The sequence below is a fragment of the Stigmatopora nigra genome, chromosome 13, assembly GCF_051989575.1.
Source record: "Stigmatopora nigra isolate UIUO_SnigA chromosome 13, RoL_Snig_1.1, whole genome shotgun sequence".
NCBI lineage: Eukaryota > Metazoa > Chordata > Actinopteri > Syngnathiformes > Syngnathidae > Stigmatopora > Stigmatopora nigra.
In genome coordinates this window covers 2780211-2793042 of record NC_135520.1, presented here as the reverse complement: position 1 = coordinate 2793042, position 12832 = coordinate 2780211, and the positions used below count along the sequence as shown (strand labels likewise).

At 39.1% G+C, this 12832-nt stretch overlaps 1 protein-coding gene across 1 annotated transcript; it reads left to right on the top strand.

The window, feature by feature from the left end:
* Positions 1–9858: 9858 nt before the first annotated feature.
* On the top strand, positions 9859–12453 carry foxa2 (forkhead box A2). Its single transcript, XM_077732001.1, has 2 exons — positions 9859–10260; positions 10891–12453. The coding sequence occupies exons 1-2, from the start codon at positions 10189–10191 to the stop codon at positions 12226–12228; spliced, it is 1410 nt and encodes a 469-aa protein (XP_077588127.1). The 5' UTR covers positions 9859–10188; the 3' UTR covers positions 12229–12453.
* The last annotated feature ends 379 nt before the right edge of the window (positions 12454–12832 follow it).

Below are 12832 nucleotides of genomic sequence, written 5' to 3'. Positions count from 1 at the left end.
GATAAACACTTAGAAAATAAATCTTTAAAAAAGGAGGGATAAATACTAAGAAAATAAAATTTGAAAAAAATGGGGGTGCTAAAAACTTAGAAAATAAAATTTAAAATAAAACAGGATAAACACTTAGGAAAATAAACCTTTGGAAAAAAATGGAGGTGGGATAAACACTTAGAATTCCTGCTCCAACATTAAATGGAGCCTTCTTACCTAAAAGATCGAGTCAAAAACCTGTGGAAATGAATGGCCAGTGCAACATCACCATTATGATTTAGGCTTTTATTTAATTAGGATTTTCAGAAGTACAGAGACATCTTCAAGTGTGCAAACTGCAAGGAAGATCTCTCAGGCCTGTTGCATGCAAAAAAAATAGCAAAAGTTAAAATATATATAGGCTAGAGATTCAACTTTTTCTTTGGGGTGTGTAGTTTTACCTTGATCTGGCCCAGATTCTTCTATGCATACAGGGAGAGCTGCATCTTGGTGCTAAACAGGGAACATTTGCACAAAAAAAGCATAAGTTAGAATATATAGAGCATGGAGATTCAACAGATAGGGTTAGTTGTTTTTTTTTTGGGGGGGGGGGGGGTAAAAGTAGTTTTATCTTGATGCTAAACAGCAAAAACTTGATTTAAGCAACGTATGAGGGAAAATATCTTATTTGTTTTTCATTTCAAAAGGAAACAAAATATTTTTAGGAATATTTTCAATATTAAGAGTGAAAAAAATATTTTTCTAAATATATTTAGAGATTTTACTAAATGCTTTTTGAACTAAAAACACAAAAAGAAAAAAATGATTAAAAAAATTGCAATTATTGATGTAAAAAAGGGGGAAATGAGGAAATAAAATATACATGTATAATCTTAATTTGAATGTTATCCTAACATAGAAAGCCAGCATTCATGATTTACTTTTTCGGACCGCACAAAATGACGCGGCAGCCCAGATTTAGCCCGCGAACCCCAGATTTGACACCAGTGAGCTAGAAGAAAGTTGGCTTTACAGATTTGTATATGGCGATTAAATATACAGACTGGCGTTAACAGCTACTAAATGCTTTTTGAACTAAAAACACAATAAGAAAAAATGGATTTAAAAATAGCAATTATTGATATAAAAAGGGGAAAGGAGATAACACAATATATATGTATAATCTTAATTTGAATTTGATCCTAACATAGAAAGCCAGCATTCATGATTTACTTTTTCGGACCGCACAAAATGACGCGGCGGGCCAGATTTGGCCCGCGAACCCCAGCTTTGACACCAGTGAGCTAAATGAAAGTTGGCTTAACAGATTTGTATATGGCGATTAAATATACAGACTGGCGTTGACAGCTAGGATAAAGTTGGCTTAACAGTTTTGCACAAGTGATTTGCTTTGTAAAATGAGAACAATTACAAATCAGAAACGGGTTAAAACTATCATTACATGCAACACAAAACTGCATGTCATTCTCGAGTGAGCATTTACCCACCAAACGGTCTTTTTAAACCAAATCGTGATGCTTACACCAATGCTAACTAGTAACATATTGCACACAAAACGTTTGATTGCTAAAAAATCTCCCGATCGCATGATAAAAACGCATTTAAACCAGTAAATTGCTCTACTCACCTGGTTGGCGTGCACGTCGACGGTCAGTCAGCATGAGAAAGCCTTCCAAAAGAATGCGTTACTGCGCATGCACCTAATTTAATCTGTACCTGTCGACAATAGGTAGAACCACGCCCATATTGTCCTGGTACATTTAAAGTGGAAAAGATGATGGCTTGCTTACCAGTTTATGTTTTGAAGACGACGTAGAATGGTCTTGAGTTTTGTGGTCTTGATGCTATAAAACAGTAGATATTAGTAAAGCAATTTCACCAAATATTGAGTAACACAGACTGATGTTTATTATGTGATGACCATGTATAGAGAGGCTGTTTTCTTGCAAAAATGACCATGCATAATATGTTTTTTTCTTGCAAAAATGACCATGCATAGTAAGGTTTTATCTTGCAAAAATGACCATTCTTTTCAACCACCACTGAAATTCTCTATCCTGCCACAAAGTGTCAGTATTGGAAGTTATTTACCAAAGACTCACAATACTAGTAGAATTTTCTTAATAAATCATGAATCTTTAAATATTATTGACTGCCAATCATTTTAAACAACGCCCAAAATACTTATTTTTACCTCACCATGTGAAATATTGATTATATACAATTGCTTACCACAACATGTTTGACAGATTTCTACTAATAGCTCATTAAGTGAAACTTTGCCATCAAATGCATGCAAGTATCTTATTAGTTGATGGATTAGTTTGATTTTGAGAATCTCTATTTTTTTTGGTCTTCAGGGGGTGGGGGGCACTCGCCAGGAGTTCAAATGTCAGATACGTGCACCCCCGCCCTCGATGCTTCATGCCGAGTATCTTTGGGCTTGAAACCAAACAAGCAAACAAACAGAACAACATAAAAGCCCATCACCCGGACAAGGTTGGTCTAGGAGAAATGAGGAGAAATCTTGTTTGCCTTCTGGGCTGGTTCTATTTCACTGTGATGGCAGAGTAGGCCTCCCAGGACAAGGCTATCTGCCGTTGTGTTTGACTTCCAGGGAGATCAAGGTGCACCTCAGACCTGACATATTTCCCCACCTAATACACAATTGACTTGAGTCCACTATAGGTGGCCTTCATCTTATTATAGTTGGTTTTTAAAGTCTACTTCTGATATGAGAACACAAATGATTGGGTAACTTACAAGTATTTCTTAATACATTCCTTTTTACTTTACGTTGTACTTTATACTTTTTACTTTAATGATGAGTGATGAGTATGTTAATACTTTAGTCCTTTTTTCCTGTTCATGTTTCATATGTACTGTTAACGGATGCACTTTTTTATATGTATCGTATCTTGTGCTGATACCGGCCCATCTGTCAAATTTTTAAAGTCAATGTGGCCGGCCTGGGCCGAAAAGTTTGCCCACCCCTGGGTTAGGTATATGATTGGTAGTGGAACAAGTGTAACCAATAAGAAACCACATAAATAACCAACTTCAGCCAGTTCGGACATTTATTAGGACCTTTTTTACACAAAAAAATGATGTAGAAATCTGGACTGCCATGACAGATGACCTTTAAAAGTAGTTTTTTTTATACATTTAGATCTGTCTAACCTGTCTCCTGTCAATGTAAAGCATGTAGATGAGAATTAAAATGAAAATATTTAAAAAATATATATTATTACTCATCATTTTAGATTATTTTCTGCATATCATGTTGATAATGTTACCTTTAAAAGAAAACAACTCGTTTTAGAACCCATCAAGTGATCCAAACCTTAAGAAACAACCCCTTTTCCGCCACCAAATAAGAAATGATAGGCCAGAATTGAATCCAGTGGAGAGAGTACGAAACAAGTCAATTTGTTGGCAGTAGTACTCAAAAGCAATGTCACAAAAAAGGTCAAATCTCTCTGCGTGTGATTTATCGTCACATCGTATCATCCTTTTGTGTTAAAAGCCAATTAGAAAGGGGAAATGAACGCTGTGGGAAAATGCAGATGAGCCACGTAGGTATATATTTGTTTTACCGACTCCAGCTGTGCCCTGAAGAATTCCACGACCCATCCCGTGGACCGGTTGCTGTGTGGGGCCACATGTAGCCAAAGCAGGCGGGGCGGACCATTGCAATACGCAACCCCCCCGCTTGAACGGCTTGGTCATTGACCTCTCAGGCAAGTGGCAATATTTGCTCACCTGAAATACACACATCTTGCCAATTGGGGTCGGGGTGGGCCAAGGACTGTGGAAGGACCCCTTGATGCAGCTGTGGCTCGGAGAAAAAGCCAGACCGGCAAGTTTTGTGGCTATAGGAAAGGGCGGGGGGCATAGTAAGGGGGGGGCAATTGAGCAATGTTAGCCTCTATTGTATCTTGAAGGAGCCCCGCGCCGTATTTGTTCCAAGCCGTAGGAGGCTGATGAGGTGCTAATCTGTTGAGTGGCCTATAGCTATTGGGCCTCCGTTCCCAATGGCCCGTTAGCTGTCAGGGCCTGTAAAAAAAAAAAAAAAAGCGCAATTTACGGGCCCCCGTCACCAAGACTGAGCCATCTTTGTCGGCGGGTAAGCAAACACAGATTGGACACTTATGTGGTGGCTCTTGTAGGGTGTTTTTTTTTTTTTTTTTTACCGCCGGGCTCCTGGGGTGACGCCTTATAGCTCTCTTCAACGAGATGTCGTCTTCCCCCCTCCAATGCGCTTTCTGTAAACATCACAAATTAGCCATCTGCATATGGATGGAGGTCCGGTATAGAAGCTCTAATGCCGATCTGATCGAAATTCCCGCCGATGTGCTTGTAATTCTACGCCACGCATACTAAGCGGGGATGGTTTTTCTGGGGATTTTGTCAAAGAGGGGGCGCTAAAGCATGACGGTAATGAAAGCACGCCGGTAACTGACTGTCAAAGATGGGTCAGAGAGGTAATCCCAAACTTGAATTTCCTATCAATCCGGAATACAGATAAGACTGTGGTAGATATGAGCCTCACTTGCCCACTGACACGATGATGGAAAAAGGAAATGGAGCAAAAGCTTTTGTCAGATGTAGAGCTCAGATGTGTGTAGGTGTATGTGGGTGTGTGTAATTTCCTCAGGGGTGGGGGGTCTTCTAGAAAGAGGTTTACAGAGTACCTCTTTTTATGCCATTCACCTGAACATTAAACTGCTGCAGGGATGGGAAAAAGGAGTTAAATTCTGTACTTAAGGTAAAGAAATACATAAAATAAGCTGATTTGCAGTATTTATGTCAATAAAAAATATTCAAGTACTATTTGTATTGTCTTATATTGACTGTTTTTAGTGAAGTAATGCAAGTTCTGTGTGCAATATGAATAAAGGCAAGATTATAGGAAAGTTCTATTATAAATAAAGTTTTTGGTTTTAAGGCCTTCCACTATTTATTAAATAGATGATAATATAATTCATGAGGAAACTCTGGGATTAATATTTTAGCTTTAAATGCACAATGGGACCAAAACTTGCATTCTAAAAAGTTATTAATATTATTTTAATATCTATTCATATAAAAAGAAGATTTTAGGCCTTTTTAATACAAACTAATAACATTGGGACTAGAGGGAAATGCACATCAGAAATGTGAACTGAAAATGTTAAAGTTTGGTCTTTAGTTTGCAATGCAATTGTAATTGTTATCCCTTTTTAAATCGATCAAAAGTATTGATCAAAAGTGAAGCAAAAGATTGTTTTTTTAGTAATTTAGTGTCTTGAAAATTACAATTTTTACCCAACACAACAACACAGTTAGAAATTAACCTCATACACATAACACCATATAAAATATCAACCTCTAATTTACCACATACCTTAATAAAGGACTCCGTTCTTCACCAGAAACTATCTTTTTCTACCCCACGTCACCTTCAAGAAGCCAGAAGTTGAAGTTGCATGGTGGCCCCGTCACCCCTGGGTACAAAATACAGTAAAGGAAAAAAAATGAAGTATTTGTACTCCATTAACCAGAACAGGCAAGCAATTTCCTTGCACGTCCTTTGCATCAATCAGGATTAAAAAGCTAATTGATGCAATGTAACTTTGTAATCACCAGCCGACTTTTTGACAGCTTCGGGACGAGCGGCGATGGCGGGCTTTGATGGGGGCGCTGATTTTTAAACATGTCGCTTTCCCATGGGAGTTTGGCACTTTAATTAGCATAGCAGTACTGCTCCTCTCTGCTTTTAATTGCCTGCAGTCTGTGATTAAATGTGTATTGACTCTGCAGTTGGCCTACTAATGAATAACAATAGGCCGATTTGGTGATATTAAATCTTTTGGCTCTAATACACAAGAAGGAGCTTTTATTTTGAAAGCTCAGACAGACATTTTAAGGAATTAAAGCGTTAGAATCCATACATAGGAAATATGTAATACTGAGTTAATGGAAATATGATTTAGTGTGTAATATTGTTTTTTGCAAACTATTTTCCAAGTCAGTGATTCTTATTTGGTGTCACATTTTCTTCTTCTTAGAACAAGTTTTAGACTGCACCAAAAGTGTATTATATCAAGAGCCAGGGTTGGTTTACAAGCCGCATTAATGTCAACTCGATTTTATGCAGGCCGGATCATTTTAGATATAAAATTTAGATTTATTTTTAATAAATGAATTAAAATAACTGGAATAAAACCCCTAAATATTCAGTTTATTATCTAAAACAATGTTTATTTTAGCATTTTTTTGTATATTTTTAGATATTACAAAATTATTTTGAACTAAAAACCACAAAAATGTATTAAAATATGACAATTATTGTTATATATTATTTAAAAGGGGGAAAATCAGGAAATATAATAAACATATATATATATCATTTTAATTTGATCCTAAAACAGAAAGTCGGCACTCTTGATTTACTTCCTCGGGCCGCACAAAATGATGCCGTGGGCCAGATTTGGCCCCCGGGCCACCACTTTGACACCTGTGATCTAGAACTTTTTTTCCCCACAAACTAGTGATTTAAGGAAATAACTAACATTTTATTTATTGCTTTGCAGTCAAATCAGGTTGTCCCTCTACCTACTGTCCATAGTTGGCTGAGATGACCTCTAGCACCCCCGAACAAACGCTCTAATACAACCCTAGCATCCATTTACCTAACTAGGTGCTCATTCTTAAGCAACCTCTAAGTATCCACCTTCTATTTTCTTCTCCTGTGGTCCTCTAAGAGAAGAAAAACTGTCACCTTGCTTGATAAATGAAGGGCAGCGGTCAACAAGAAATCCTTTACCATGACAAGGAAACAAGTATCGCATCTGGGAGCGCCTTGGTTACAGTCAACATAAAAGCGTATCGAATGGCATTCCAGGACACATTCCTTTCAATATCAAAAGGTGCGTATTTGAGGATATCCTTAGTACGTTTACACCCGTGTTTGCACCGTGACCCCAGTGGGCGCAATAACGTCGTGCATCTCATTGCACTGACCGCTCTGGGGTTTTATTTAGCCGGCCTTGTATGCCTTCCCAGTCCCGGCCGCTTTTCAGATTCATTTCCAGGTAAACACAGCGTACTCGGGGCCACAAACTGGTGGCCAACGGGCGTTGTCACAGCTGTGGCAGATAATGGCGAGTCCAAACTCCGGGCTGCCTTTGGAATGTTTACTGTCACCACAGGCAATTTAGTAGCAAACACCCCTTCCCCTCTTTTTTTCCCAATAGAAAGGATATCTAATTATTAATTTTACTTATATGAATTACATGATTAACCTAATGTAGCTTTCTGCAAACTCATAAGCATACATAGGGGAGATAATACTTTTAAAATCTCAGAATTTTTGGCTAAAAGAGAGAAAATAAAGTCACTTTTAAAGTCCAAGTTAACACTTTCATGCCAACAACTCACCCTCTGGCCACCCATGGCGCGCACCCCAAAAAAAATTGGGGATTTAGGCCCAAGTGCATGCTGGTGGTGGTGGCACTTTGACGCCTTTTTAAGCAAGCGCTCGTTTAACTTTCAACACTTGGGCTCTTCAGTGTCATGAGCGTGAATGTTGAATGTGTCAAATGTAACGCCGGTCATCGTAGAAGTTAATGGATCAACAAAATGGGAAGAGTGCAGGTGCTTCTTTTGTTTCCCTTGGAATTGTAAATTGAGCCTTGATTTATAAACGTTGCAGAGTAAAGTTAAACTCATTTGAGTTGATGTAAATAAATGGAACAAAGTGAATATTTTCACCTTGAGGGCTTAATGTTTTGTTATTTCAAAAGAGATAAAAATCTACTTATGTTCATAGAATTTTCACTGCAAAATAATGGCCATTGCATTAGGGATGAATCTGGAACTGGCAATCCGAAAAAATATACAAATAATACATTAGGGGACAATTTGATATTTGCAGGTCTTAAAAAATATACACATAACGGACATATGCATATATACTTATACACACTACATACTTACATCTATACATATACACACTACATACTTACATATATACATATACACACTACATGCATACATATACATATAAATACATATACACACTACATACATACATATACATATATACATATACACACTACATACATACATATACATATATACATATACACACTACATACATACATATACATATATACATATACACACTACATACATAAATATACATTATATACATTGTGTGTACACAAGTAAATAAATATTTCCAGCCAGAAAGGGACGCAATCCTTCAAAAAGACCTCAATTAATAAGCACATACAAACTAAAATATTTGATAACAAATTTTAGTTTTTGCACCAATTCCAAAATACGACCTTCACCCATGTAAACGGACTCAACATAAGTTGATGATTAACTTTAGAATTAACTACAAATCTCATTCAAGAACACCATGTCAGCCAGGTCAAGGACAATTTTGTCCTCATGAGAAATAAAATGCGTAAAATACTTCAATAATTCTTGCACAGCTCACAATCATTTCTTTTAAATGAACAAAAAGCATATCACAGGTCAAAAAACTACCATAGAAATAAAGTATAATGAGATTATTATTGATTTTCAGCAATTTAGCATGGCTAAAAAAAATGGTTGTTTAAATATGACTGCCTTGCACATGCGCAGGTTGCAATTCCTAATCGTCAAACACTTTTTTCTTCCTTCATGATCTCATTTCCAAGTTAAGCAGACTCTGTTAGTCTCTCGTCAACAAGACAGGTTTACTCGCCTATACTAATGGGGCTCCATACTGATAGTTATGCTCTTGCGTAAATATGCCCTCAAATAGATGTCCAACTAGGGGACACGTGGCCAGTGACATACTGCAACCTCACCTTCATGTTTGCGTCCTACAAATAGAAACAATACTGTACAAGCTATCCTGATTTAAAGGCAATGTTTTCTTAAGTGAAAATGACGCTCATCTGTTTGTTTGTTTTTTACACTTGAGTAAAAATAATGCATATGCATAGTATTTAGCTACAATATTTTAAGGGATTGGTGAATTTTGGAGAAGAAATGATTAGAAAAATGTATTTTTATGAAGCTTGTGGGAAATATAACCGACAGAGGGAGCACTTGAGCAAGCCCTAATTGATGGAAATCTCTAAAGAAGGCTTTTTATTCAATATATACTAAGTTTTGCTTTCATTTTGCACAACCAACTACTATACATAAAACAATGAAAATTGTTGTAGCTATTTTATATTTTGTTATTAAAAAACTGGTTTTCAAATGACAGACAACAATAATAAGAATAACCATCACTTGCCTACTAAGTACTCAACCTGCCTCTTTAACCACAGATTGCTTTTATTCAATAAATACTAACTTTTGCTTTTAATTTTCCACTACCAACTATACATAAAAACAATGAAAATAGTTGTAGCTATTTTATATTTTGTTCTTTTAACAAAAACAGGTTTTCAAATGACAGTAATAATAAATAAAAACAAGAATAACCATCACTTCTCTACTAAATACTCATATTACCTTTTTAACCACTGTTTAAAAATATATATATTTAAGGTACTTTTGTTGTAATGAATGATTTGACACAGTAAAACATGAACAAAACAATGCAGGAAGAAAAATAAGGGACACAAAGCATGTCTTTTTAGAACTACAAACCTATCAAAAGCATCATAGTCTATTCTATCCCTCCATTAAAAAGAAGACCAGGCCACTATCTGACTTTAGAAAACATCTTTTCAACTGATTATTCTCCTTTTTTCCCATTCTAAAGTCAGCGCAGGTGTACCTCAGCATAGATGGGGAGGGTTCAGAATGTCGATGGGGTGGGGTGACGCGCAAAGGGGGGGTTGAAGCTCGAGGAGTCTCGCGCCTAGGTGCGAGGAGATTATTCAAATGGGGCCCAAGGCGTGCAAGTAGGATTGGAGGCTTGGCAAGGCGCACACAGCTATATCACTGCGTCAAGCGTCCGCACGGAGCGTCATTTCTAACTGCGCTCACTCCCTCGCAGGCACATTGACGCATTGCGCGGCTCCCTCACCTCCCTCGCCTCCCCCCTTTTTAGGGCGCTCCACTCTCGGACTCGGAGGGACGCGCGGCGGCCACGCACGGCTGCTCCCACAGTTTATAAACTAAAAAAAAAAAGACGTTTTTGGCTTTTATTTATATATTTTTTTCTTGGAGGGGGGGACGCTTGATTCAAAGTCCTCCATGATGCTCGGAGCAGTTAAAATGGAAGGACACGAACATACCGACTGGAGCAGTTACTACGCCGAGCCTGAGGTGGGTACCTTCAATATATATATATTTTTCCCCCCACGTTGTTTAAAGCCGATCCCATTTTATACAACTCAATATTAGCACTGAGATAATATTAACTTTGCGATCAAATATTGACTTGAGGCGCCTCCAAATCCTCCCCCATCTCCAAGCCGAGAGCGCAATTCTAACAAAGTTGGAGAAGAAGAAGGGTTAGGATTTAACTTTTTAAATTTTTTTACAATTGGATTATCATTTTTACATTTTTTGGTTTTATATACTTATCTTTGCACTATTTGGAGGAAGGGAGGGATGTTTTCGCTCGACAAATAGTCGAGGTGTTTGATGGGTTTAAATATTTGGGATGCGCTTGAGGGGCTTCTTGTGAGGATTTAAAGAATGTTTTTTTTAAATAAGCGTTAAATATAAGGGTTTTAATGTTAGGTTTGTTTTTGTTTTTCCATTTTTTTGTTTGGATGACATTCTGCTATGGAATTATTTTGTTTTTTTGGATTGTAGCCTGAAAATTATGCATTTTCAGCACAATTTAAGACTATTTTGACAAAAATCCTTGCTAAATTTCCATATTAAATTCCTCACCATCAAATTTTCAACATCTTTTCTTGTCCCCTTCCCCCTCCGTCTCCCGTACAGTGTTACACCTCCGTTGGAAACATGAACGCCGGCCTGGGCATGAACACGATGAACACCTACATGAGCATGTCCGGCATGAGCACCTCAGCCAACATGTCTGCCAACTCCATGAACATGTCTTACGTCAACACCGCCATGAGCCCTGCCGGCATGACCGGCATGCCCGGCATGTCCCCCGGCACCGGTCCCGGAGTGGGCCCCGGCATGGGCGTAGGCGTAGGAGCCATGAACGGCATGGGAGCCGCCGGTATGACTGCCATGAGTGCTGCCCTTAGCCCCAGCATGAGCCCCATGAGTGGCCAAGCAGCCTCCATGAACGCCCTAACGTCCTACAGCAACATGAACGCCATGAGCCCCATTTACGGCCAGTCTAACATCAACCGTTCCCGAGACCCTAAGACCTACCGGAGGAGCTACACCCACGCCAAACCGCCATATTCCTACATCTCGCTCATCACCATGGCTATCCAGCAGTCCCCAAGCAAGATGTTAACCCTAGCCGAGATCTACCAATGGATCATGGACTTATTCCCCTTTTACCGGCAGAACCAACAACGTTGGCAGAACTCCATCCGCCATTCATTGTCCTTCAACGACTGCTTCCTCAAAGTTCCCCGGTCGCCGGATAAACCGGGTAAAGGTTCCTTCTGGACTCTACATCCAGATTCAGGCAACATGTTCGAGAATGGTTGCTACTTACGCCGCCAGAAGCGCTTCAAATGCGATAAAAAAATGCCTGGCGTCAAGGAGTCGACACGCGGAGGTAAAGTGGGCGGCGATGGCGGCTCGTCGTCTCATAGCAGCTCGGAAAGCTGCAACGGGAACGAGTCGCCGCACTCCAACTCGTCCGCAAGCGAGCACAAGAGAGCCATGTCGGACTTGAAGGCGAGCCAGGCTCTGAGCCCGGAGCACGCCGCCTCCGTAGCCGCCGCCGCAGCTGCCGCCGCCGCCGCCGCAGCCGCCGTAGCCTCCTCCTCGTCCTCCCTCTCGTCTCCAGTAGGCCAGGGCCAACATCTCCTCTCCCAGCATCATTCGGTCCTCCAGGCCCACGACCCGCACCTGAAGCCGGAGCATCACTACTCCTTCAACCACCCTTTCTCCATCAACAACCTCATGTCATCAGAACAGCAACACCACCACCATCATCACCACCATCACCACAAAATGGACCTAAAAGCATATGAACAGGTGATGCATTACTCAGGCTACGGCTCCCCCATGACCGGAGCCCTTTCCATGGGCTCAATGGCAGGGAAATCAAGCCTGGATTCCGCTTCTATTCCCGACTCCTCTTACTACCAAGGAGTTTATTCTAGGCCCATCATGAACTCTTCATAAACGGACTCGGATTGCCACAAATGTACATTTGTAAAGAAAGAAATGCATCTAGAATTTCTGTACCATATGTATTGGAAATATTTTTCCCCCCTCATCCCATCGTTTTAGACGTCCACTTTGTTATTAGTATTGTTCCTAATCCATGACACTGACTGGTAATGTGACCCGTTCAGGAATAAAGTCCAAAGAAAACAAATCAATAAAAAAAGGAGAAAACACACACACACACACACACACACACACACACACACATAAAACACACACACACACACACACATATGAAAGAAAAAGAGCTTGTAAACTCTGGACTGAATTTCAAAACAAATGGATTTCAGCAATCATTTGTGTAATTGCTATTTATGGCTTGTATATGTGTATTCTTGTAGTGACAAGAACAGAATCTATATTAAAGTGTTATTGGTCATGTTTTTTGAAAATGATTTTTCAGAGGAATTCTTTGGACCTGGGAAATATTACATATTATTATTATATGTTTTAAGGGAAAATCTAATGAGAAGTAATCATTATGTTTCACATACATAGGAAAATCTTAAATCTTATTCATTAATGGAAATAATTCCATTATTTGCTATAAAGCGAGACT

Bases quoted from the DNA above. Each gene is read 5' to 3' on its own strand.
- foxa2 (XM_077732001.1), top strand. From the start codon at position 10,189: ATGATGCTCGGAGCAGTTAAAATGGAAGGACACGAACATACCGACTGG. The intron at 10,261-10,890 runs GTGGGTACCTTC...TCTCCCGTACAG, and splicing joins GTTACTACGCCGAGCCTGAG to TGTTACACCTCCGTTGGAAA.